We start from the raw sequence: 25,570 nt of genomic DNA, 5'->3' as shown, positions 1-25,570 counted from the left end.
CAAGTGTTCGGACGTGAGCGATGTGATAAGTAAATGGATGAGAGTTATGAGATGAGAGTGATGGGATGAGAGTGATGGGGTGAGAGTGATGGGGTGAGGGTGTGGAATGATATTGATGGGATATCATCAAGATGAAAGATTTCTTGATATGCCGAAGCATATCAAGTCCATCAAACAGCACAAAGTGAACCGAATTTCATGAAGAAAACAGCGCTTGTATCATTCCTCATCTCTACATATTTTAATCTCGTCTCATATGTACCCACACCTTTGCCCGATTACATGTAATGGACCTTTTCTCTATGCCCAAAATCGAAATGTTAAACAAAACAGGAATTTGTAGATGATAATTAGTGAGCGGCTCCACGACCACCAGCAGCGCCCACAGCCAAAGACTCCAGAGTCTCCTGCTTGAGCTTGGGCAGTGGCCTACCCCTCTCAGTAGGAAGCCCAATAAACTTGATCGCAGACAAATAGCTGAGGTACTTGCCAACATCATCCCTGTTGACACCATGGCCAGTGCTGTCATCAACATCGGTCCACTTGTCAGCATCAGCCTTAAGAATAGCAACAGCGTTCCTGTCGTCCATCTCGGGGGCACGGGTGTTGGCGGGCAGGTCATTCATGCAGAAATGGAACAGGGGCATCAGAGCATGCTGCTCCGAATCCTTCTCAAGCGAACCAGCGCTGACGAACTGTTCGAGCTTTTGCTTCCAGTCCTCGTAGGTGATTTCTGGCGCATTGTAGCCGTAAAACTCAAGAGAAGCAAGATACTCGTTCATGCGGTAACGGGGATGCGCAGTGACATGGACAACATGGACATTGCCATCCGCGTCACCGGTAAGAGGGTTCAGGGCAGAGGCGACCACCACACGCGCAACGTGGTTGACAGGGACGGCGTTGACGGTGTTGATGATGTGTGGGCGCGACTGCAGCTGGATGCAGCCCTTCAGCATGCGGATCAAGAAATCGTCCACGTTGCAAACACCAGTCTCTGAATCTCCGAGGATGTAGCCAGGACGGACAACCGAACCGACGAGACCGCGTCTGCCTGCTTCACGAACAAGCTGCTCAGACACCCACTTGGATTGACCATAGCCAGTGCCTAGCCCAGTGCTGCTGCCATTCATGTCATCGCTTTCCAAGATGGCACCCTGGCCAGTCCTGGTGGAGTCCTCGGACAGCTTGATGTAGTAGTCTGTGTCAAGCACACTGGTGGAGCTGACAAAAGAGAAGACCTTAGGCTTGCCCTCATTGCAAAGTTTCATGGCATCAATGGTCGACAAAACGTTGGCCGCCATCATGTCTTGGTATCTCTTAACCCAATGGACAGTGGCGCCGTTGTGAATGACGACATCAGCCTCGTCCGCCAGGGTCTTCCAGGTGGCATCGTCAATGCCAAGCTGGGGTTGAGACAGGTCACCCACGACCGCACTCAGCCTCCCGGTCCACTCATCCTTCCACAGGCCATACCCCTGCAGAGACCGCTGAAGTCTGACAAGAGCCGCCGAAGATTCCTTGGCGCCACGAACATGAGCAATGAGCTTGACGGTCTTGACGGTACGGCTAAGGATTTCTTGGACAAGGTATGAGCCCAAGAAGCCGGTGGCACCAGTCAGGAAGATCGTCAACTGCTCTGCAGAGTCAAGCGCTGCACGGTCAGCCGACTGGTACTTGGCAGGAAGCTGCTGCAGAAGCTCGTCCAAAGACTTGGAATAAGCGGCCTCTCCAGCTTCAGCTGTTACACTGCCGGCCTCGTTAGAAAGGAGCTTGTCGATCTGAGCACTGAATCCTGCAAGGCTAGGGTGTTCGTAGAGTGTGTTGATCGACACATCGGCGTTGAGACCCTTGCGCACGTTGAGCAGAAACTGCTGAGCCAGCAAACTGTGACCACCGAGGTCGAAGAACCCGTTTTCTCTCTTGATAGCCTTGGGGTTCAAGCCACGGATGAGGTCGGCCCAGAACTGTGCCACAGTCCTTTCGGTCTCAGTGAGCGACTCCCAGTTCTGGAGATCATCCTCAGAAGCGTCCTCAACAAGTTCAGCAATATCGGGGAAAGGAAGGTTGGGCTTGTCAACCTTGCCATTGGGGTTCAGCGGAAGCTTGCTGAGAACAATGTAGATGGTTGGGACAGCGTATGTCGGGAGTCGTGTGGACAAATGGTCGCGAACCTCCGTTTGCATCCGTCTGTACTTCTTCAAGTAGACTGTGACGGGACCCATCTCCACACCCTCATCCTCAACATCAGCCAATCCCCGGTCATGGAGCCAGCGAGCCCACTCCTTGCTCTCAGGAACAATGTAGCTGACAAGCGTGGGCTCCTCGTTACGATCTCTCCGAACGAGAGTTTTGCAGTCGCGGATGAGTGGGTTTTGGCTCAAGTTGCTGTCGATATCGTTCAGTTCGATACGGAAGCCGCGAATCTTGACTTGGTCGTCAGCACGCCCGACGCACTCGACATCGCCAGATTCGAGGTAACGACCCAGATCACCGGTGCGGTACAATCTGTCCCTTGGCCCCTTGTAATACTTTCTCCATGGTTCGTTCTTGCTGGCCTTGGCATCAGCCTCAACCCACTTCTCGTTGTCAACGAACCAGTTCATCAAGAACTTCTGCTCGTTGAGCGCCGGGTCACCGAGGTAGCCCCTGTGCATGAAAGTCAGTAAAGCGACGCAAAACACAACCAACTGTGTGACTTACTCGGCAAGGCCCGCCGCACGGACAAAGATCTCGCCAACCTCGCCCACCTTGCATTGCTCCGCTCTGTTTTCGCGGTTGACAACTAGCAACTGGACATTTTGCATACCGGTACCAGCCGGAACAATATCCTTGAGCTTGTCCAGATAGTCAGGCTCCCTGGCACGGCTGGGAATTTCGTAGTAACTGACAGCTCTTTGCGTCTCAGTTGTGCCGTACATGTTAATGATGTTGGCATTGATGGCCAGCTTTCTGAGGGCGCGGCAGTCCCTAGTGGTGAGAACGTCACCGACAAAGAAGACGTTCTCGAGGCTGGGGAACTCAGCCGATGCTCCACCTACCAGAATCTGACCCATGGCAGGGGTAAGATGGGTGACGGTAGGCTTGTGTTCGCGCATCCATTCGGCCAGCTTCTCGTGCTGGATGTCTTCTCTTGATGGCACCAGGAGCTGTGCGCCGAGGAAAAGGGGAGTGAAGATGTCGCGCTGGACCGGATCGTGAGCAATGCCGGAAAGCAGAGTGTATTTGCTCTCCGAGGAGAGGTTAAACCGCTCGGCCATCCAGCCAAAGTACTTGACCAAGCTGAAATGCCTACCCAAAACACCCTTGGGTCTACCTTCACTGCCAGAAGTGAAGGAGAGTGTGGGGTTGGAGTCAGGTCCTACCAGGACGTCTGGTGGCGCAGAGACGGATCCTCTGACGCTGGCAAAGATGTCCTTGCCGTCCACTTCACCGCCGTATAAGAAGCCGTCATCACGGAGTCTGAGGTCGGGGACCTCGGCCTTGAGCTGGAGCTCATCATCAATGTACTGTTGTACCAATGGGGCCAAGGGGCCGTTCTCATCTGTGGCACGCCCAATTCTCAGCAGGGCGCGGGGCTGAGAAACCTCGAGGTAGATCTTCTGTCTCGCTGGAGGGTAGGCAGGATCAAGGACAGTCATTGTCGCGCCGGAAGCCTGAGCGGAGAGCAACAGTTAGGAAGCCATACAACACAGTAGTCGAAACGAAGGCAAGGATCACAAAGACAGGCACCCACCAAAATACCCATCAGGGCCACGACCAAGTCTACTGATCGATGGGCCCAAATCATGACAACGTCCCCATTGGTAACGCCGGCATTGTGGAGGTGCCATGCTAGTGTGTTTGAGGCCTCATAAATCTGGCGATAGGTGAATCGTCTCTCGGGGGTGGTGGAGGACTTGGTCTCGACAACGCAAGTGCGGTCGGGGTGAGCTTCGGCTTGCGCGCGGAAGTGCTCCTGGATCGAACCAACGTACCCTGACCAGTCAAGGTCGATGGTGGGGTCTGGTAATGGGCTCATTGTCGAAGCTAGGGATTTGGTTTGCGGTTTTATCTAATTTCCAAAGTCAAAGCTGTTTTAAAACGGAATGAAGAAGGTATGCTGGTAGATATAGCAACAATTCCAGCTCACGTATGACGAAGTTTTTTTTCTGCAGTCAAGACAAGTGACTCAATTGGAGGTGCGGGACATCAACGGCAGCTCCGACAACGGATCCAATCAACTGACACACAAAATAAAGTGGAGCCACTTCAACCCCACTGCCCCTCCCCCACAGATCCAACTTCAAGCAAACCCCACATCGCGCATTCAAGGTCGCGTTGTCTGGGGCTTGAACGCTCAATGCCGTGGCGGCGGTAGGTGGGTAGGTGGTGCAGGTTCAAGGGACCTTTGCCGACGGGCACGACGACTCTGATATGTTGACAGAAAACTTTCAAGTCATTGGGAGATGAAGTCAGGCGACACTATCAGCACTATCTGAAAAGAAGCAACGTTCATCAGAGCTGAAACTTCGTGACTAGTTATACCAGAAAGGGAAATATTCACCAAACAGCAGGACTGTCCATATGCCACATCTACCAAGGTCTACCAGAACGCCTAGTCATACTTCATCTCCCCCTTCTCAATCTTCTCCTCGTACTCAGTAAATGTCTCGATCCCCTTCGGCACACCATTCCACTGCAGCCCTTGCTCATCCATGAGTCTCGCACGATGTTCCATAGCCCTCTTCCAACTCGGCAGCTCGACCATCTTTTCATGCCAGGCCCGAACACGCGGTGTTCCCTCGAAGACCTCATCCCACAACTGCATCAGCACCTCGCTCAACCGAAAATTCCAAGGCACAAACGCCATATCAGCATACGTCATCTTGTCCCCGACTAGCCACTGCTCATACTCCCCTTTCTTCGACAAAACAATCTCTAACACCCCCAGCACACGCTTGATCTCATTGGAATACCTATCAATAGCCGACTGGATCTTCTCAGCATGTAAATGCTGGAACCAGCCGCACTGACCGTAATAGGGTCCTTGGCCGCTCATCTGGAACTGGAGGAACTGGTTGCAGAGGTTGCGGTTGATGACATCGTCAAATGTGAGACGCTTCTCCGTGTCGTATTGCTCGATGAGGTACTGGTTGATGGCTCCCGACTCCCAAAGGGTGAGACCGGTGTTGGGGTCTTCGATGGCCGGGATGCGGCCGTTGGGGTTGATGTCTATGAAAGGGGGTTTCTTCACGTCATCGAAGCGGAACGATTTGAACTCGTAGTTAAGGGAGAGTTCCTCAAGGAGGAAAATGGTTTTCCAGCCATTGGGGCCCGGTGCTAATGTGGATTTGAGCGGCGCTTCTCATCTCAATCCTAATGTTCGGTGGCTAGAGAGGTACTTACGGGTGAGCCATACACGGATGGGTTTAGGAGGGTTGAGAGTAGCTGTCATCTTGTTCGGTAGGTAGGGGGGGGCAGGATCTTTGTGCTTTGTGACGGTTCTGTTTCAAAAATAGGGACGTTCTCAGAAAGTATCGTTAACTGCCATAATCTTATACTAGGAGAACATCCCAGCCCATGGCCTGATTTGTCATCTCGATTTCATGTTATTGGCTCCTACCTATGTCGTTGGATCATTGCATGGTGCATGTCACAGGGCTGCAGGAGCTGATAACCACCGCTGACCAAACAGCGCCAGGCCTATTGCCGTTGGCTGCATGCTTATGAGCTTGTTGGTGAAAAGGGGATAGAAAGCAGCACTGCTGTAACCCGAACACGCCTCGCGTGAACTGTTATGCATACCTGCCGTTCCTGTCCACCTCCTGTCACCAATGTCAATCTGTGATCAGATCGGATATACGAGGGGCGGTTTGATGCATCATTGACCCTTCTAGGAACCATGGATGAAGATAGAAGGATCCGAGCAAATACTATCTTACGTATTTCTTGTGGAGTGAGTGAGATCGTGCCTACTCACTTAGGTACTTTGGGTGGACAATTTACTGAATAACAGCATTCATGGATGCGGATGGCCTTGCAGCGTCGACAACACCCATGCTTTTGTGTTACTAGGCCTCTCTAACAATAGAGGTCCAGATATCTTGCTTGGTCTATGCGTTGAGAGTTGAGCCTTCAAGCACCTTATGAAGGTGATTGTGCACTTATTCTATGGATTGATTTCACAAATTGATGCCATACACCAAGCTTAAGCGCAACATGGATATGGGCTTAGGTTGTCCGTCTTGCTACCACACGCCGAGAGGCCAAAGGACAACGCTCTAACCATAGGTAAGAACCATTCTAGAACCTGTTATAATCCTCAGGACGTCATCATGCCCTGCGCCGCAAAGATCTGGCGGCGTACACTGTCCTCTGCACAAATAGCCTAAACACCACACGTCAATCTTGATAGAGCACGGCCACAGGCTTCATAGCTGTCGGGTACAATGAACAAACAAATGCACAGACTGAGGTTGAGTTTGTAGGCACCACGTGGATCTCACCTCGATATTGGGCCGGGTACGTGTCTTGCAACTAGGCCACTTTGGCTCTGCCCAGGAAACACCGCCCCATTGAACGCGTTGTTTCTTTCCATTGATTCCCACCCAACAGACTTTTCTTTCACCTAACGTCAATCTCGGAAACATTGCGAGGCTTCCCCTCCAATCAATCTTTTGAGCGTTCGCCATTTCTGGTCGCCACTGCAACTGCCAAAAAAGTACGAGTTTCCGTTTTCCCGGGTAAAGTAGCATCGCAGATCCTTGCTGCACGGCTCAGCCTCTTGACACAAGTTCCCGTCGTCATTATTAAAGACAACAAACATCCCTCAGCTTGCCGACCGACAGTTCGAAAATACTCCGTATCATCAGTATCTCATTGTTGGACAACAAATCCCACCATGATGTATCGCAACACCATCCTCACCGTCCTGGCGGGAGCATCATCCGTCACCGCCGCCATGGATCCCATCAACGCCATCCTCCGCGCCCGTCAGCTCCAAGACAGCATCCCAACCTCCACGGGGTCCGTTTTTAGAACCCGCACAGTGGACGCCTGCATCAGCACCCTCATCTCCCTCAGCAGCAGCGCCCCCACCCCGCCCCCGGAAGTCCTCGAGTACGAATTGAGCCAGCAGTTAGAACGTATCAAAACCGCGACAGCCCCCCTGGGCTCTCTAATCGACGACGCTGCAGATATATCATCGGTTTGCTCTAGCGCCTTTGATGAAGACAGGACCAGGACTGCCACCACTTATTACCCCCCTGCAACTGTCATCGGCAGCGAAGAATACGATAGTTACCGAACATCGGTTCTTTCCTGGTATTCTTCGCTCCGTCCTGTTGTGTCCGAGGCTGCGCAGACATGTTCGCTGAAGTGGCCCCAGGAGGTGGGTCTGCTTTGGTTGGCGTTCATTGACAATGAAGAAGATTGTGTCAAGGCGCACAGCCTTGCGGTGGGGATCACCGCCACGGAGCCCCCCACGGAGATTATCACACGGACACGCACTGTTCCCATTGAGACGGAGGCTTCGACGACAGGGACAGGGATACCTGCTGAGGAGACTGAAACTGAGGAACCTGCCGATGAGACGGGGACGTCGACGAGCGTCAGTACTGCGGGCGCTGCCAGGGAGACTGGGTATATGGTTGCTGTGGTGGCCGCTGCGGCTGGTGTTGCTGGCGTGATGGGCGCTATGTAATTGTGAGTATGATGATACTATGTCGGTATGATTTGGCGCGGACGACGACAAGGATGGGCATGACGAGGGCTATTTCGATACCCAGTACACGACGGGAAATATCTCGGGACTAGGACAGGTGGCTATTAAGGAAATAGAAGGGTATTTTACAATACATCGGTTATATAATGGGAAACAAGATATCATCCGATCTAGGCAACAACTTATCATACCGCCCTTTTCCCGTAAGAACTGTCCTGACACGTGAAAACAAGCAAGGCATAGTGCCAGAAAGCATGTACGACCTCAACCTGCAAGCAACGCCACCGATTTCTTGGCCTCGATTTCGTGGCCTCGATTTCTTGATACTTGACACCACATCAAAGGTTGTCAGTGAAGGAACAAGTGACCCGGTAGAAAGGTCGAGCGACCATAACCACGATAATCAGGTGATCAGGCTGAGAAAAGGAAGCTTTCACTCTGATGATGGATACGCCCACCTGAGCTTGTGAGGGGAACAATTGGTAAACGAAGCTGATCTCGCTGATGATAAGGCAAGCGGTGAGGAGAAGACGACGAAAGAGAAGGAGAAGAAGGGGGAGAAGGAGAAAGGCAAGGGTAAGAAGCAGGACGACTCGGGGCTAAAATTGATGAATTCGGCTTTACGACAGCTCCGACGATCGAACTACTTGGGAGAAATTGCCTTGGTGTTCGCCAAGGGGATTTGTATTTGGACGAACCCTTCTTCTTTCGGAAAATCTCGCCTATCGAACTGGAAGTCTTGTGGCAAGTCCTTGAGACATTGTGCAAAGGAAAGACAGGTCGCCTAACTTTGTGCGTCCGATGACGAGCTGGTGCAACGCGACATGCCATTGGGTCTTGCGAGTCTCGAAGGGTACCAGACGGATCATCGAAATAGCGATGAATATCGTAAAAAAATCGATCGTTGATTTTGAAAAGCAGAAAGTTTTGTCTTGTGCTCGATGCCGTGGCTTGTACCCAGGAGTCGGGTGCTCCCAAGCCCCTGAGGTCCAGAGCCGTGGCGGGAATCGTCACCTCTAATTTCCTCTCGTCAACCATGTGTTGTTACATACAAGAGTACAAACGTACTTTCATTGGTATATCTCGCTTGCCTCATGAGCTACAAGAAACAACCTTATTTTTTCCCACAGAGCTAGTGACAGGAGGGGTCTTGTGTCTCACCTGACTGAGCCTCATCCAGTACCCAGGGCAACGGTGCCTTCTTCCAGGCTGGTTGCATATTCACATGCCCTCGCTTCCGAACTTCGTTGCTCATAGCGCGAACCGCTGACTAGGTCCAGATCCGGTTGTTGTTATACCTAGGTATGGAAGGACTTGTCCTCATAGTGACACAGAAAATTCCATATGGGCCGGTCCCGAATCTTCCTCTTCGCCGCTCGGGTTGGATGAGCACTTTGCTGCTCGGCGTAATACCACATCAGGGACCAGCTTTGGTCAGCCCATGTGAAAACTGTTTCACACCAAAAAGCTTTCACCGGGGATTTATGCCATCCGACCTTTTCCTGGCCGTATTGCCACGGCAGGGACGCTATTGTCCTCCGACGCAAACTTCAGCGTCGAGTGAGTCTGTAACGACTGCATGAGCCGATTGTGGTGAGATATTTTCTGCAGACTTCCAACGTTGCTCAAAATGATCCCAGCCTGGGGCTAGAGTGACGAGTTCTACATGAGACTGATCGTCAACTATCTTGGCGGCTCCGATGCCGCCCCCCCTCTTTCATGGTTTTTTTGATAAGAAGGGGAATGAGGCATTGGGAGACAACCTTGCTGCCGAAACTGGTAGCCAAGACGCCTCCAAACTCAGCATTCAATAAAACAGCGGCCATGAGTTCTCACTCAAACCATCCTCAACATGAGGAACCCCAGGGAAGTGTCAGGGGCGCACCCCATCTCAAAGTCGATGTCATCCCCATGTGGTGGAGTCATATCTGCCCATTGCAGGCCAACAACCTGGTGTTGTATCAATGGCAGGAGGCTCGCTACACCGATCCCTTCCAAAGACCAGTCGGTACATCTTGTCCTGCGGGTTGGTCAGTCAAAACTTTCCCAACGAGTCTTTTAGAAAGTTTGCTTACATGTATGATCCAGTGGATACTTTACCACTACCACAACCATCCTTTACAACCACCATCGTCAACCAATCGAGACCATTTCGGGTATCAACCATCTACCAGGTCGTCATATCGATACTCATATGTTGTGCTGTCACTGTTGGCACTGGGAGGTGAATAGATTGGTGCCGCTTCAAAGTGGTGCATCTGGAAAGCTGCGGAAAGTATTAGGGGTAAACTGCTGTGCACACTGCACATCTCATGCAGACTTGCTGAGGAACCATCATTGCGATCATTGTGTCACGTACAATATTTATGGGGAGATCAATCGGTACATGAATGTCGGTCGAGACAGGCCTGAGAACTCGGTGAGTTGGAGGCATGAGAAGGCCGAAATGGCGGCGATGTTAGCAGGAGAGGGGTTTTATAGCGGGTGATGTCGTCGACTGACTGTGCCGGGGTGGCTTGCCAATCATGGACGTTAAGAACGAAAAGAGCAAAAGAAGAGAGATGGTGATTGTTGGTCTGCTTGAGCGCGTTATTCATTTGCAATATCTTGGTGACAAGTAAGGTACCTTTCCATGCGCCTGAAATAAAGCCCCTTCCTCCTGCCATTGAGAATCAACCGGCGTCACGGGCAGGGCAGGGCTGCCACGCACTTGCCTTCGGGAATTGTCAAGCGGCACTTACCCACGTGATGCGCCAGAAATTTGCTGCTAATTCCAACCTCGGCAATATTCTCAGCAGAATTTTTCTTCCATCATTTGCAAGTCGGGCCACATCCGCATTCCACGCGGGTGGTTACCTCCGGCACGTGTCACCCGGCCCGGATCAACCCCGGCTTAAAGTGGGGCCGGTCTTCCGCATTTGAATCCGGAGCTTCGGTCTCAAATGGCTTGGCAAATTCGATATCATCAACTGGCCATGCACTGAGCAAGTGACACCACTAAATTTTCAGCACCCCCATTTTGATCACGAACACAAATACGATATGGGCGCTGAAGGGTCAGGCCTTGCGTTGTTATATATGACCACTGCCATTTCTAAAGCAGAGCCTTCACCTATCAAGCTCATTTTTCACTGGGAAAGAATGATGCTAGACATCGCACGGGTTTCTCTTCTTCTTGTCCTTCCCTACCCCTTTTAACGTTATGAACCTTTGGAAATCTGACGCCTTAATACATGTGCATTGACTGCCGGCTTCTCACTTCAAGACGGCATTTTTCCCGCCCTGCACAACCTACAAAGAAGCATAGCCTACCTCGACTGCTCTTTTTCAGGCAATAATCCTACGATGAACTTCGTGAATTAATCATGAGTATGCGCCATGGACCCTGCTACCCATTCAAACAGAGGAAATGGAATAGGGGGCTGGTACCATTGTTCCTTTCCCTCGGCGCTTCTACTACCGGCATAATGGCCTTCGCAGGGCGCACATGGAATATCATGGAGGACTACGAAATCTTACCGGGAAGAATCTTGCGCGTATTTGCACTGCGTATGCTAAGCATCTTACAGCTTAACACAACTTCTATCACCGACTGGTCCAAGTCTTGTTCTCACCTCAAAATTTCGACTACACCAAGGCTTTCCCTTGATCCCCGAACTTGCCTGTAGACATTCCTCAACGTGAGGGACCGCCATACGACTTCTACTCATTGCACGGAACTGGAATATGCATGGGCTGGTTCTTGCCGAGTCCAGATGACCCTGCTTCACACAGAGAAGTCCAAAACTGTGTAACTGGATACTTCACCGACGGTACTGTTTTCTTTGTCGTAACAGTTCCCTGAAGGAACCCTGTGATTAAGAATGATCCTTGACAGAAAGCATCGAATTCTACGAGCTGTTAATGAAACTCATCAACGGCGCGATTGAGGGCTTCGCCGATGCCGGGAATGTGAAGGCCAACCTGAAGACCTTGTACGGTGCCCACAACGCCTTCACCTTGACGTTCACCATTGCCACTGGCATCCAAGGAATCTTCGAGTTCTTCACCACTTGGTTCTCGATTTACAACCCACCCATTCATAAAAATGACAGCAGTAACCGTCACAAGATCATCATATCGTCGCACTGGATTGCTTCGATTGTATCTGCGCTGTTGGGGCTATTGAGCGGCATCTCAGGTTCTAGCATGGCATCCGTCGCGACAAACCAAATTCAGGTGTGTAGAGACCGCCCACCCCCTGACCAGTACAACCACGTTGTTACTGTAGAGGACGTTTAAATACAAACTCGTCATACCCAGAACCATTTGGACAGGTACGGTATCACGGCCACACAGGGGAGCAAGTGGTTTCGGTAGGCATGATGATTCTTGTTTGGTTTTGGTGGAATTGGATGTGGATGGGGTTGCTGGGGCTGAGAGCGACTTGGTGCATTGTCAAGGACCCGCGCAGCCACCACTTTGGGGGTCCAGACATGGACTTTGACAGGGAGTCGAGCGAGTATGGTGGGGGTGAAAAGTTAGTCGACCATTTTCGTGGAAGTATCCTGCTCGGGGATGGGAAGGGGCCACCACCTGGTGGTCAGATGCGAATGCATTCAGGGCCTCAAGGATTCCTTGTGGGCCATGGGCCACCTCCTGGGCAACCCTTACCGCACCCGGGAATGCCTCGACCGATGCCCCAACCGATGCCCCAACCGATTCCCCAACAAGGAATGCTTCCGGAAGTTTTTATGCGGTAATGAGGTTGCTCCTGGAAGCTAACTGTCATCATAATCATAGACTCGACTACCGGTGACGCCTGTTTGCAAACTTGCCGAGGTAATCTGGGGTTTTGGTATGGCTTCATGTTTGGCGGCTTTGTTAGTGCTGCTTTAGGATTTCGAGCAGATGAGTCAAGAGCATTTTTGGGATAGATATCGAGGATAAAAAAGAGCTGGCATCTTGTCATAATTTCCATTCTGACTTTGGCTATTTATCTCGTGAGTCGTGACACCGTGATCCAGTTCGTTATCCAGCCCGGCTTTCACCATCCCAACGTATTCCGACTTCCTTCTCGATCAACACTTCCACTCACACCTGTCAAGATCCTCATGACGACACCACCTGTTCCCCCACGGTTTCTCTCCTCGGTAAAACAGACACTGGACCATGAAGCCAAGGCCAATACGACGGTGCAGGAAGAGAATAAGCCGTCCTGTCCGTAGCCCTGTGCCTCATCTTCGTCGATCCAGGAACTGGATCAAAGTACCACATTGATTCCGCTGGCCGGGGCCAATCACGCAGACAAAACCCGTTGCAGACGTGCTTCCTGAAAAAGTTGCTTATCCCATCAGACCCCAAATCAGTCACGCCAAACTCCTTCTTGTGCGAGAGGATAACAAGATCCGCCAGGATAACCTCGTGCGAATAAACACCGCCCTGAAGGTTGCAAAGCACGTACTGCCCGCCGGTGATGTGATAGCTAAAATGGCTCAGAGCTTGCATGGCGAGAGGCCAAGGCCTACGATCATCGGTTACCCACCCAAGATTGGTGTTGAACTTTTGGTGATTCTCAATGAATGGCCCGAGAAGGGTTGTCTGGCCTCGCCACTCTGGACTAGAAGCCTCATTGGCCGTTCATACGCCAGGTGTGTTCAGTTTGACTCCAAAGTTGATAACCTTGAACTCGTTGAAGAGCCAGACGATCTCGAGGGCTTTGTTCACGGCTTTGATGTCGAGATGCCAGTTGTAACTTTCATACACAGCACCTGTTTTGTACCGTTTGTGGCCTCCATCAGCACATACCAGAGATAGAGATGATGGGAGCTCACTCCTCACGAAGATTCGTTTTTTGGTATATCGGAGGGAAATCCAAAAGAGCTGCCATTTTGTCATAATGTCCTGACAGTCCACCCGATAATTTCTTCATTGCGCTACTTGTTTTTTACATGGCCGGTCTATTCCCGTTCTCATTTCCTAGTTCCTGTAGCTTTCGTTCTCACAATAAGGGGCCAAAGGTGTTGCCCTGGCTCGTCCTGCACGGCGGCGTGCTTCTTCAAATCTAGAGAAAGTACCGTGTGTTGGTGGGTTTTGAACCAGCCGTCGGGACACGACGCGCCATCATCGAAGTACCAGGACCGGGCTAAAGTGCCGAACCGGGTTGCGTGGGGCAGTCCGAGTAGGGCAACAGTACTTATTGCAAACGTGCTGGCTGAAAAAGGAACTGATGCCATTGGGGCCGAGATCTGTGACACCGTACTGTTGAGTTGGGGATAGAATGACGGGATCGGTCAAGACAACTTCGTTTTGGTAGATGCCTCCTTGGAGATCACAGAGAACAAAGTTTCCCCCTGAAATGTGGTAGCTGAAATGGCTCAACGCCTGCATTGCCAACGCCCATGGTTTGGACTCATCAGTCCAACCTGAGTTGCTATTGAACTCCTGGTAATTCTGAATGAATGGTTCAACGAGGCTTTTCTGGCCCACCCGGCTGTTATCCCCCCCCGACCCAAACCTCCGGTACGTTTACCTTCACAGTCTTGTTCAGTATGTTCAGCTGATTGAAGTGATTGATGATCTCCGACGCCTTGTCCACGGCCTTGATGTCGAGAGTGAAATAATCGCTGTCAATAGTTCCGCCGGCCTTGAACCACTTGCAAACACAAGCCTGACCTTGGCGCTCACCGTCCACATATGCTTCTTTGGCGACCCAGCGGAAGGCGCCTTGCGCAAAGGGGTTAGCCATGGAATTTTGGGTGAACTTCGCCTCGTTAGCCCTGTTGTAACGGCCACTGTCACTTTGGATGGCGGTCGGTGTATCGTTTCGGTGGCTGTGGACACAAGCAGCACAACGCGAATCGCCCTCACCCCTTGAATACTGGTTGGCGGTGTAGGACGACCTGGGCAGACTGCAACTGCAGCTGATACAAACGCGACTACTCATCTTGTGATGATGGGTAGATATGGTAGGTCAGGTTGTGTGATGAGTGGTGTGCGAAAGGCCTGTGGCTGTTCGGTCGGGTGATGTGTAGAATCCTGTTCCAGGATATCCCTACAACTTCTAGGATTTTGGAAAAATGTTTCTCTCAGCATATTGGGGACCAATACTTACCTGCGCTGCGGTACCTTTCGGTCAGTCTGATCAGTGAGCTGGGTCAACCCCCTCGATGAAAGTTGAGATGGGATGGCGGGATGACCAGATGACGCGCGGGGAAGCTGGGGAATCGCCGAAAGCATGTGACGGGGGTTTTGTTTGATAAGAGATTAGATTAAACGTTTCACGGGGAATTCAAAAGGGCTGGAGAGGGAAAGCTGACCGCCAAATGATGCAAATGAGCAAGCGCAGTGCAATGGACCGGCCCACTTTCAACAACTGCAAGTGACACCAAACACCACTCGCTGCAACCCGATGTAAGTCAAAACCTTTGTAGAACAAACGACCATGAAGCGTTACGATTTGTTCAACAAAATTCTTTTCGGCTGTCTCAGGTCTGTGTCCGCCACCCTCTACAGTTCATCCTTCTTCGCCTTTGCCTCCTTAACTGTCTTTCCAGCCTTCTTCCCAATCTTCTCTCTGATCTTTCTCTCCTTCTTGGCGCCGGCTTCACCCGTCTCATTCTTCTTTCCCTTCCCTTGCCCCAACTTCCACGTCTTTTGTTCCTTCTCCTCACTCACAACCTTGATCCCCCAACTCCAATGCCCTTTGACGTCGGCTGCAAGTTCCCGCATACTCTGGATATCCTTTGCATGGGTTCCATACTCTCTTGTCAATGCATCTACAGCTTCCTCGGCATATTCCTTTGCTTTCGCCTCGTTCCCAAACATGCTGTAAATCAGCGCAGCTCTCACGTATGTCGGTGCCAGATAGGCAAAGAGCTTTTCCTCAAGATACATGTCCACCAACTTTCCTCCCATCTCAGGCTTGATATCTTCCCCTCTTCTGGACATCTTGTCCTCAATTTCCTCCTCAAGACGTTTGATCTCCTTGACTCTGGCGTCGGAGGCGGCGGTTTCAAGGCTGTTGAGGGTGCATTGAGAGCAAGTGCACTCGAAGCCCCAGTCTTGCAGCTCCTTTTGGCGGGTGGACCTGCGAGCGATGCCGTAAATGTAGCTGATAGTCAGCTCGTCTCCAGGGTGGATGTCCCGAACGGCAACGGTGGTGTGAGTGGTGTTGGTGATGCGGTAATGAACGCTTCAGCTTTTGTTAGCATTCTCCATCCATGGTTGAAGTCAACCAGCAACACTTACTTTGGCCTGCAATCATGGTTGAACCCACTAACATCCACAAACACACCCAAGTGCCCGCTCTCCTTATCACCGGATGGATCAATCACGATCCGGAAGCTGTTCTTATCGATCTTGGCCCTGACACCATCGCCGAACTGCGACAAGAACTTTTCCTGGGCGTCCTTGGACAGCTTTGACAGTGCAATCTGGTAGATCTTCTCCTGCACCTCGGGCTTCATGTCGATATGCGCGTCGGCATGCACCAAGAAAGAGGGCTGCCGTTGCATGATCACCTCGCCCTTTTTGATCAGCCGGCCTGCCACGAATCCATTCCCTTTTCCTGGGATGGGAGCCAGGTGGAAGGAATCAGGTGAGATTTGGGTTTCGGAAGTGATCTTGGGGAACGTTGCTGTGAAGTAGGCATAATTTGGCGTTGTGATGAGGACCTGGCCGTTGTGATCGTTGCCTTCTGGGTTGAAGTAGAGGCAATGGTCCCCAGAGACACAGTGAGAGGGGCCTTCCCATGGTGAGGGGAGTTCACCAGCGTGTTCCCCCTCTAGGTCAAAGTTGACTTCTGGAATCGCATTCTTGGAATCCTCTGAATTGTCTCCCCGTACGGCTGTCACAAGGACACCAAGAGAGAATAGGAGAAGAGGTCGGAGTTGATACATGGTCACTTACAAGGCTTTGGCAATCTGGATGAGAACAAAAGCACATGTGAAGTGAACTTGAGATGTGAAAATAAAGTAGGAGTTCATCTCATTGAATCAAACAACACTGCATATTGAAAAGATTACCGTGTCTTCCTCGTTTCAACTCTCGCCAATCTGGGTGATGGAACGTGATGAACGGTGATCGTGATATTTGCCTAAATTCCCACCCTCTATATTCCCTGCGATTTTTATGCCAAGCTCATATATAGTGATAGCTTTAACGAGAAGAACCAATAGGAATGTTTCCATTTTTTGATAGACGGAAGAGTAGCCATATATACCTTTTTTGGCGGCGTTTCTTGCTCCCGTGACATTGTCAAAGAATCGACCCCTGATATCACCGAAGGAAACCTTAACCCCAAACAGAGTAATAATCCCCTATTCATCTCCGCGAAAGACTTGTGATCCGCTTCAAGGTGAAAGCAGGTAACCTCTATGCCAGACGAAGGATATCCCTGAAAAGTCGAAGCAGATGTTGCTGCCAGTAAACGCTGCCGTGCCACCACCGACAAGCCCCCAAGGCGTTGTGGTGCAGCAGCATCTGCGTGCCATCACCGGCTTCACCATGCCATTAGCTGCACAAACACCCCTGCTGCTAAAGATGCCTAACTTACGTCTGTCCAGTCTGTTGGGACCTCGCACTGTCACTACTGCGGTGCCTTCACGATGTCCTCGCGGATTGTATGGACGAAGCAGCGACCTTGACCAGGCCGGATAGTAGGTAACCATGTTGTTTCATGAGAACGACCAAAGCTGGGTTGTGGGACTGGAGACCTCGACAATTGCTCACGGTAAATACTTGACCATGTATATAGAGGTACTTTTTCCACAGATGTGGATCTTGAAGTCAACCCACATCCATTCCAAGCTCCTCGGAAAGGCACCATGCTGAACAGAGTCTTTTCACACGAGATCAAAATGACCCACCCGAAGAACAGCACCGATCAATACACCAACGAACTTTGGATATCAATGTTGGAGGAAAGCACTTTCGAAAAAGATGAGATAGACGCAGACGAGTGCTATGACAGCAGCCAAACTGGGGCGAATAGAACAGGGGGAGATCTGTCAGAAGATATCGGCACCCCCCTATAAGAGTGTTGTTTGGTAATGCACTTACTGTCCCATTACAATCGTCTGCCGTTAGTCCTATGACAATACCAGAATCTAGTCTTAATTAGCTACGTAACTCCTCGCCGCTTTATACAAATAAAATTAATCGGAGCTTAGGACCGGCTCATCTTCAGTTTCCGTTTACTTACCTACCACATCGTTTATTTAAGGCATACTTGCTTAGCTCAAAATTTGGTTTGAGTTTACTTACTTTACTTGGGGTATATTTAGGTATATTCGCTTTATTTAGGAGCTATTCAAAGTATATTTACTTTATGTAGGAATGATTTAAAATTTATATATTTTTATGACGAACCCCTATCCAGAACCTCTGGAAGGGATACTGGTCGAAGGCACTTCTGAATAATCCTGGTTCGGTGCAGCTAAACAGTGCACAACAAGATGTCTCAATGTAAACACTAGATCCCGTGAATACAAGCTTGAATTGCATACTGCGGAACTGTCTATCCACGCCAACCAGTTCCTCCGTATATATAGACCTTGGGACCCCGAAGTGCTCACCCTGCTATGGCCCGATTACTCCTAGCACATTGCATCCTGCAGAGTGCTCGCCGTGCTATGCCTTCGATCACCCCGAGCATCTTGCATCCTGCAGAGTGCTCGTGGTTCTTGGCGCCATAGCACTTCTGGCCAGCCCTGATTGGCTGTCCCCTGACTTCCTTAGTGATTAGCTAGGGACGTCCCGCGCCCCACACACTACGCGGCCTGCCGTTAGGTTAACTGTGACAATTTTATATAAAGAATATTTAGAGATTTCTTGATTTTTATTCTACATAGAGATTACTTAATATATACTTACTCTATTTATTAGGTAGTATTACTATATAAAAGCTTTCCGAGATTCTTTTCAAACACTTAAAATTTATACTTGTTAACTTAATTTCTTCTTTATTTAATGTAAAATATATCTCAATTTACTTATTACCTTAACTTATATTTTTTAGTATTATTTAATTTATATACTGTTAAAAGGTTGAGTTAATATACAGGCCTAAGGGACCTATAACGGTAGAGCACTTTGGTGCTCACGGCGCAGCGGAAACTTGCCACACGGTACCAGTAGCTTACTTTTGGGTGTGCGTGGGCTCTAGTGCCTTACAGGACTATAAGACAGAGCAATAGTAGGTGAACTTCTGTATTTGTAGCACTAGCCTTCTGTAATGCCACTATAGTACTCTGTAGTAGAGTTTGCACTCGACCTCTACCATATACCCCCGGGGGCATTACAAGGCTTCGCACTCCCCAACACCCAGATGTGTCAAAGTTTGACTTGGAAGTCGAAGATTTGGCTGCAGAGCTGCATGAGGATGCAACTGAGCTAAAGATAGACTTCTTATCCCAGATCGCCCTGGCTGCCTTGCAGGCGGGGCTTCGTGATTGCAAGAGTCGTACATGCCAACAGCTGCGGTCAAAGATAGAAGGAGCTGCCCCCAGATGTAGATGAAAAGCCTTCCGGCGCTGGGCCTAAACAGGAATGCGTTGCCAGACCGCCCTCCTCCACACCGAACGACGGTCTCAGATCAACATCTTGGTTGAAAGGTTGTGTATGGCACTCAAGATGTGCGTGCAGGCCGGGAATCACGAACAGCACCTCATTCCCTATGTGAATAACGATCCTTACCCGGTCGATCTGGCTGAAGTATCGAATCTTATCTACTGGATGGCAAGGATCCAATCCCATCTTGGGCTTGGCCCCAGGGGATTCGGTCGATGGAACCACCAGCTCCTGCCTTCAAATGTCGCATTGCCAGCCATCGAGAGCGCCACCAAGGCTCGACGGCTAGCTCTCAACAATATGCACGAAAACTACGCCAACGCCGAATACACCATCATCCACGATACAAACCTCGTCAACCTCCCCTGGAGCGACGACGGCAGCCCTTGTATCACCATGATCCTTTCAACTTGGTTCACACGCGGCTGGACTGCCTTGGAGCTGTTCATGTCAAAGAGGGTGTTGGTGTTGTCAAAGACCCAGCTGGGGATTCTGAACCACTGATGAAAGACTTTGGCACGGAAATCCTAGCTCAAAATCCAGCTACGTCTTCTCCTGCACACTGGCTTGCCACAACGTTGATCCGGCGGCTGCGAAGGCCCATTGATAATGTTGGTGACTTGCTCGCTGCTTTTGTCAACCCGCAGTACATCCTGGGTGCGGGATCGTACCAATATCTCTGCGCTGCTAGCTCAGGCACCTGACTGTGACCTGGCTGATGGCGAGAGCATCATCGCCGCTCAGGTACTTTCTTATCTGGGAAAAAATCCATATAGCCGGCAGCAGTCAATTCGACGATGGGATTTTCAGAGTAAAGATTGGTGGAACAAGCTTGGGTAGATCTGGGATTGTAGTTGCTGATAATATTCCTTTATAGGGGAATGAAACCACACCTTTTAATCTTTTTACAGTTGGCAGGGCCACTGTTTAGCGTGTCTTGCGTGCCTGGGGGTTTCCTGTGGTTTTTTCTTCTGTCATTGACATTATGAAAAGACACATGTGTACGCTAGGTCAATATTTGAACGAAAAGAACGGCAGTAACCCGGTAAATTTTAGTAGGAGTTTAGAGGTGTAAGGAATGAGAGAGTAAGACCATAAGTCAGTCCCTAGGAATTACGAGTGAAAGACTAGTAGTAAACCCATTGAGGATGTGTGGAAGTAGATATAAGCCAAAGGTGACAGGTATGATTGAACTGCTAGCAGGTATAATTGAACTGCTAGCCAATGGACTTTGGGAAAAGTGAGTACTTATGGGTACTTATGGTGGGACAGTCGCGGAATGATAAAGAGAACTAAACGTGTGTGCTGCCACGTAAAACTGAGCCAACGCCACCCTCTACACTCACTGGTTTGGGGTGCGGCCACAGGCCTGAGGGTTTGAGTAAGGAAGTGGGGCTCTCGGAGGATTCGGGGGTTCAGGGGTCATGTATATAAGCGGTTTGCTTCGGACATTCTATTTTAGACAGGACATCGACTTTTATTTCTTCATATTTTTATGCCTTGCACGCGTGAAGGCAATTCTGGCCCTCTGATCAGGCCGATTAGGTGCTTATTATGTGGCCTGCGAGCCCATAGAGTCTTTTCTTTGTCCTACGTAGAGTGCGGCCTGCGAGCGAGCCACTATCACGCAGGTATATTTATTCAGAGACCCTGTTGAGGGTATATTTATAGTATTGTGGTTAGTTTATATGTTTTCTTACTATTTTAAATAAAGGTCGTGCCCGGGTTAAAGTTGGTGATGTAAGGTAATCGGAGGAACCTACTTCAGAGGAGAACTGAACAAAATGCCATGTAGGTATCTAAGGTGTGGGCAGGGCAAGACCCTTGGAGCAACCAACCTGTCAGCCCTGCAACTCGGAGCAACTATCTATCCTCTCACATTAACAAACATTATCTTAAAAAGATAAAGCAAACAACATTTAGATCCTTCCCTTTCTTACTTATTTAGTTCTTGTGTATTCAACTGGCCAATAGGACTATTTTCTCCGTGAGAGAAAAAGAGTGTATCAATCCCAAAAAAGCATGGGGCACAAAAACTCCCGCTTGGAAGAGGCGGTGTGCCGTCCTAAAAGGACGTCCTTGCCCGCGGGGCGAAGGCAAGGGGTATATCAACCTTCACAATGTGCCCTCGTACGTACCTAGTCTCACTGCTCTGATTCCACCACCTCAATGGTCATGATGTTCAGGGCCTCGGGCCTAGCCATGTTGCCAACGTAGATACATGTAGAGGTAGGTAGATTAATTCCTTCATACCACTTCGCCGATTTTGATTGTACCAACTATGACTATCAAAAATACTACCAGGTCTATCAGCTAGTCCAGCTTATGTGACCTTGGTTAAACCTGAAACCATAACCCACGCCTTTAATAGATATCCTTTAACTACCTGAAAGCGCTCTCTTGCCACCCTTCTTCGACGAGGCATTTTATCTTAACATTGAAAACCTCTCGTCATTATCCGATCCTTCCCGTCACATGCAAGTGAGAATGATCAGATATTACAATCCGCCGTCGGCTTAATCGGATAATCCCACAACCGACTCAGCGCGCAATCCGACGCAGTCGACCAATACCAATAGTTGTTCGTATACTTCGCCTGGCAGCGCTTCCTGATATCCGCCCGTCGCTGACCATCCGGCCTGAAAAGAGGCGCAACAATACTAGAGACCTCGCTCAAGATCGGGGCATAGTTCCAAGCAGCATACTTGGGATACTGGGGCACAACCTTTGTCTTCCACGCAGTGTAGATCTCATCAGCAGATGCCCGGACCGCGTTCCAGGCCTCGTTCTTGTTGGCAATGTCCTCCTTGTCGAGCAGCTTCTTATCACCAAATGTATGCCAGGCTCTGCCAATGGGGCTCTTGACAGAGAGCCCGATGGCGTTGTCTTCGTCGTGCATGTACTTGGCGCATAGGTCAGCCGCGCCAACGCTGTCGTGGAGCTTGCGTCTCGGGGTGCGCATGTGACCGGCTGCGAAGGAGTCTTGGAGGAAGTGATCTCCGAAGGCGTTCATCGCGTAGGCAAGCTGGAGGTTTCCACCGGCGGCGACCTGCAGGGCGACGGAGTGGCAGGCGTTGTAGGCTGTGCGGGCGTCGGCGCCGAAGTGATCCCAGTTGATCTTGGCCAAACCAAGGTAGCTAGGGCACTCATCGGGACGGGTTATGGTGTAGAGCTGTAGCTGGACGTTGACGTCTGGGATGTTGGGGTACACAGTCGATGGGTCCTGTCCCTTGTCCAGTGCGGCTTGGACCATATCAACCTCAGTCGAGAGCGTGTTGAGGATTTTTTGCGCCTCGGTTGGGTTACGGGTGGTGTCCATGGCGAGCCAGTACCACGCCCGCAGGAAACGCTGGCGTTGGTCCTGTAAATCCCTGCCATCACTGATGGGGTTGACAGTGCCGTAGAAGTCACCAGCCAGCCCGTTGATCTGGCCATATGTCACCTCCAGCCCGTTCGGGAGGGTGAAAGGCTTATACTTCGCAACATAGGACTGTCCGTCATCCCAAGCCAAGGTAAGCGAGTCACCCAGGTAGCTATGCTCGGCATACTCGAAGCTGCCGTCTGAAATAGAAAGTCAGTCGAGATCTCGAAGCCTCTCAATCAGTTCAGGTAAGACTTACCCTTGTGCGGGTGTGCGGCGCGCTCCTGCTTCCATTTGACATAGTCAATCTTGGAAGCGGCCTCAATCTCCTCCTCAGAGATAGGAATGGCCACGAGCTGGGAGTAGTCGTTGTGGCCATGGTCTGGCTGAAGCTTCTCCAACTCAGCTTCGATGTTGGGTGGGGCGTTGGGGTCGTTCTCGTGGTCGTAGTCCCACCCAGTGGGCTCGTGACCGAGAGTCTCCACGCTCCTGATTGCGCTGTTAGCTCTGCTGTCGACATCATTCATGATCGAGATAACCCACAGCTCTTGCACTTCGGTCGTCATGGTGCCGATGCTTATATTGTAGGTGAAAGAGGTCTTGTTGACTATGATGAGTAGTGAAAGGCACAGATAGTTTCTTTGCGCTGGTTCTGCTGTGCTTGCTTTGATGAGAGCAGAAAGCGGATGGTGCTCCCTTATATGCTATTTAGTGGAATAGGTAGCATGGAATCATCCTGGAGATAAAACCTGTAGGCATCATTCCAAAGTTCACCGCCATCTGCCCTCGTGGAGGACGCAGAAACACGCCATGCAAACTGGTCTTCGACAACCTTACCGCTGTGTGATTGAAACACAGTTGAGCTACAGAAAGGCTAGGTAACTAGTCAGCCATTACGTCGAGCAATGTGATCAGTAAAGGAATACCTACATATCATTGTGGCTGGCTGGATTGTGATATTGGACATCGAGTACAGTGCCTGCAATATACTAGCACATCTGAACATACTCGGACCTACCAGAGCTCATTGCGATATCTCGTGGCTGACTAGATAGCTTCATTTCTCTCCCAAACCTTGCTTCTATTGCATCGAGCATGTTGTGGCTGTTTGTTCGACACCCATCTGAGTGCTCGGATTGTGACTCGGATCCCAACTACCCCTCTCCTACTGTCTGGAGGCAGCACGGGGTGCATCCCGGTTTCCCAAAAGGGCAATTGAGATGCCCTCTCCATTGAAGCCTCATTCCAAACATGGTAAGATCACGGCCCTGTAGGGCTGCGGCTTAGCTGAGCGGAGTGTCTGGTCCGGCCTATCTTTCTCGTGCATGATGTTCTAGAACCTCGCCACTGAGCCAATGTTGAAGACAACGCATTGACAGATTCTGCATGCTTGCTAGTGCTTGACCAATAATTATCTCTATGGCGTTGCATGAGGTTTTCTATAGGCGTCAATGCTTGTTCCAGCTGCTGTCAAGCACCGCACTAGTACACATTCAGGGGTTGTGTTACACACCTGTGTCTCGCTCACTATGCAACTCAAGACTTATCGATTTTTCGGACTCTTCTGCGTGGGACTCTCTGGACAGAGCACACCGCCTATGTGAAGTCAACTGGTCAACCCTGATGAACTTGTGACGGTGAACTTCTGGACCAACCTTTGCTGTTATAAAGCCGGTCCTAACATCTATCATCAACTTCTCCATTGCGTTACCATCAGCCAGATTCTCTAGTCTGAAGTTTGCGGCAAAGTCATACTTCATTCCCCCCTTCAACATACCTCATCATCAACTCAACCTGGATCTCCTGCCCCCAAACTGGTGTGGCACGTTCCCAACACCAAACATGGCTACCACAACCTCGCAACCCTCCACCAAGGAGATCATCATCGGAGAAGTCATCGAAGCCCTTGGTGAACACGCCCTTGACACTGTCTCCCCTTCTGACAAAGTCCCTTCCCTGCCCAAAGAAGATACCTCTCACGACGATGACTTCTTCCCCCACTGCATAACCCAGCAGCCCATCCCCAAGCCCTTCCGCGGACCCGGTGCACCCCACAACATCATGGTCGGTCTGGAGAAGGAGTGCCCTCGATGGGCCCCTGGGTCAGTCATCAGATGGTACGCCCCAACCCTCTCATCCCTCCCCCAGAACCCCGTACTAAACCCCCCCTCTCAGGGTCGCCCTAACCGAAGGCTTCAAAACCCCCACCGACGCCACCTATGCAGCAACCCACCTCAACCTCGCCTGCCAGAAATGGAACGATCTCTCCATCGGCGTCACCTTCGAATGGGTCAAAGACACCAAAGACGCCACCTTTGCCCTCTGCCACGGCGGCGACAGCGGCGGCACCCTCGCCTCCGCCTTCTTCCCCAACGCCAACGACTTGAACATGATGCTGGTCTACAACCCGGCCTTCTCCATGCTCCGGTGGAAGGCAAACCTGTGGAAGATCTTCACCCACGAGCTCGGGCATGTTTTGGGTCTGAGGCATGAGTTTGCGTTGGATGTGAACCCGGAGACGGGGACGGTGTTTGAGGCGGCGGCGTCGGTGCAGTTGGGGCCGAGGAATGAGAAGTCGGTTATGAACTATTCGAGGACGCCGCCCGAGATTCAGACGAGTGATGTTGAGTCGACGAGGGCGTTTTATGCGTTGAGGGAGGGGGAGGGAGGGGCGCCTGCGATGGTGGGGTTGACGGAGGTGGTGGATTATGTGCCCATGTAGATTTGATATGGGCAGGTGTCTGGGGAGCAAACGGGGAAGTCTCAATCTTCCAATACCTACGGCGGGGTAAAGGGCTGTGAAGTTTTAGGATAGTTTGAAATATTACCTAAGATCGATCGTACCTACGTGTTGTGCTGACCTGGGTGGCCCGCGCTTTCATCTGTTTATCTAGCTTGCGTCCCTTTGCTCGCTTCAGCCAGTATTATTCTCTGTCAGTTTGATCGCCTCACTTCTT

General features: G+C 50.7%; 8 protein-coding genes across 8 annotated transcripts; 4 read left to right on the top strand and 4 right to left on the bottom strand.

Moving 5' to 3' along the window:
• Positions 1–152: 152 nt before the first annotated feature.
• Positions 153–4,185, bottom strand: LYS2 (large subunit of alpha-aminoadipate reductase). Its single transcript, XM_062941749.1, has 3 exons — positions 3,734–4,185; positions 2,701–3,653; positions 153–2,646 (listed from the first exon to the last, which is right to left on the bottom strand). The coding sequence occupies exons 1-3, from the start codon at positions 4,016–4,018 to the stop codon at positions 351–353; spliced, it is 3,534 nt and encodes a 1,177-aa protein (XP_062804638.1). The 5' UTR covers positions 4,019–4,185; the 3' UTR covers positions 153–350.
• A 231-nt stretch (positions 4,186–4,416) lies between these two features.
• Positions 4,417–5,618, bottom strand: URE2 (Transcriptional regulator ure2). Its single transcript, XM_062941748.1, has 2 exons — positions 5,386–5,618; positions 4,417–5,319 (listed from the first exon to the last, which is right to left on the bottom strand). The coding sequence occupies exons 1-2, from the start codon at positions 5,432–5,434 to the stop codon at positions 4,595–4,597; spliced, it is 774 nt and encodes a 257-aa protein (XP_062804637.1). The 5' UTR covers positions 5,435–5,618; the 3' UTR covers positions 4,417–4,594.
• A 1,262-nt stretch (positions 5,619–6,880) lies between these two features.
• On the top strand, positions 6,881–7,681 carry QC764_105090 (uncharacterized protein; the record flags this gene model as incomplete). The annotated part of the gene is made up of 1 exon (XM_062941747.1): positions 6,881–7,681. One exon carries the CDS (start codon positions 6,881–6,883, stop codon positions 7,679–7,681), a length of 801 nt encoding a protein of 266 aa, XP_062804636.1.
• Positions 7,682–11,457: 3,776 nt separating this feature from the next.
• QC764_105075 (uncharacterized protein) lies at positions 11,458–11,983 on the top strand (the record flags this gene model as incomplete). The annotated part of the gene is made up of 2 exons (XM_062941746.1): positions 11,458–11,492; positions 11,584–11,983. 2 exons carry the CDS (start codon positions 11,458–11,460, stop codon positions 11,981–11,983), a joined length of 435 nt encoding a protein of 144 aa, XP_062804635.1.
• A 3,154-nt stretch (positions 11,984–15,137) lies between these two features.
• Positions 15,138–16,681, bottom strand: QC764_105030 (uncharacterized protein). Its single transcript, XM_062941745.1, has 2 exons — positions 15,932–16,681; positions 15,138–15,875 (listed from the first exon to the last, which is right to left on the bottom strand). The coding sequence occupies exons 1-2, from the start codon at positions 16,579–16,581 to the stop codon at positions 15,191–15,193; spliced, it is 1,335 nt and encodes a 444-aa protein (XP_062804634.1). The 5' UTR covers positions 16,582–16,681; the 3' UTR covers positions 15,138–15,190.
• A 669-nt stretch (positions 16,682–17,350) lies between these two features.
• Positions 17,351–17,718, top strand: QC764_105028 (uncharacterized protein; the record flags this gene model as incomplete). The annotated part of the gene is made up of 2 exons (XM_062941744.1): positions 17,351–17,440; positions 17,533–17,718. The coding sequence occupies 2 exons, from the start codon at positions 17,351–17,353 to the stop codon at positions 17,716–17,718; spliced, it is 276 nt and encodes a 91-aa protein (XP_062804633.1).
• A 3,980-nt stretch (positions 17,719–21,698) lies between these two features.
• On the bottom strand, positions 21,699–23,179 carry QC764_0006160 (uncharacterized protein; the record flags this gene model as incomplete). The annotated part of the gene is made up of 3 exons (XM_062939794.1): positions 21,699–22,813; positions 22,873–23,102; positions 23,157–23,179. 3 exons carry the CDS (start codon positions 23,177–23,179, stop codon positions 21,744–21,746), a joined length of 1,323 nt encoding a protein of 440 aa, XP_062804632.1. The 3' UTR covers positions 21,699–21,743.
• A 1,276-nt stretch (positions 23,180–24,455) lies between these two features.
• Positions 24,456–25,335, top strand: QC764_0006150 (uncharacterized protein; the record flags this gene model as incomplete). The annotated part of the gene is made up of 2 exons (XM_062939793.1): positions 24,456–24,730; positions 24,789–25,335. The coding sequence occupies 2 exons, from the start codon at positions 24,456–24,458 to the stop codon at positions 25,333–25,335; spliced, it is 822 nt and encodes a 273-aa protein (XP_062804631.1).
• Between the last annotated feature and the right edge of the window lie 235 nt (positions 25,336–25,570).

This window comes from Podospora pseudoanserina, chromosome 1, assembly GCF_035222485.1.
Source record: "Podospora pseudoanserina strain CBS 124.78 chromosome 1, whole genome shotgun sequence".
NCBI lineage: Eukaryota > Fungi > Ascomycota > Sordariomycetes > Sordariales > Podosporaceae > Podospora > Podospora pseudoanserina.
This window is presented reverse-complemented; position numbering and strand designations above follow the sequence as displayed.

Bases quoted from the DNA above. Each gene is read 5' to 3' on its own strand.
- LYS2 (XM_062941749.1), bottom strand. From the start codon at position 4,018: ATGAGCCCATTACCAGACCCCACCATCGACCTTGACTGGTCAGGGTAC. The intron at 3,654-3,733 runs GTGGGTGCCTGT...CTCTCCGCTCAG, and splicing joins TGGCCCTGATGGGTATTTTG to GCTTCCGGCGCGACAATGAC. The intron at 2,647-2,700 runs GTAAGTCACACA...TTTCATGCACAG, and splicing joins CGTGCGGCGGGCCTTGCCGA to GGGCTACCTCGGTGACCCGG.
- QC764_105030 (XM_062941745.1), bottom strand. From the start codon at position 16,581: ATGTATCAACTCCGACCTCTTCTCCTATTCTCTCTTGGTGTCCTTGTG. The intron at 15,876-15,931 runs GTAAGTGTTGCT...CAAAAGCTGAAG, and splicing joins AACCATGATTGCAGGCCAAA to CGTTCATTACCGCATCACCA.
- URE2 (XM_062941748.1), bottom strand. From the start codon at position 5,434: ATGACAGCTACTCTCAACCCTCCTAAACCCATCCGTGTATGGCTCACC. The intron at 5,320-5,385 runs GTAAGTACCTCT...AATCCACATTAG, and splicing joins CATCCGTGTATGGCTCACCC to CACCGGGCCCCAATGGCTGG.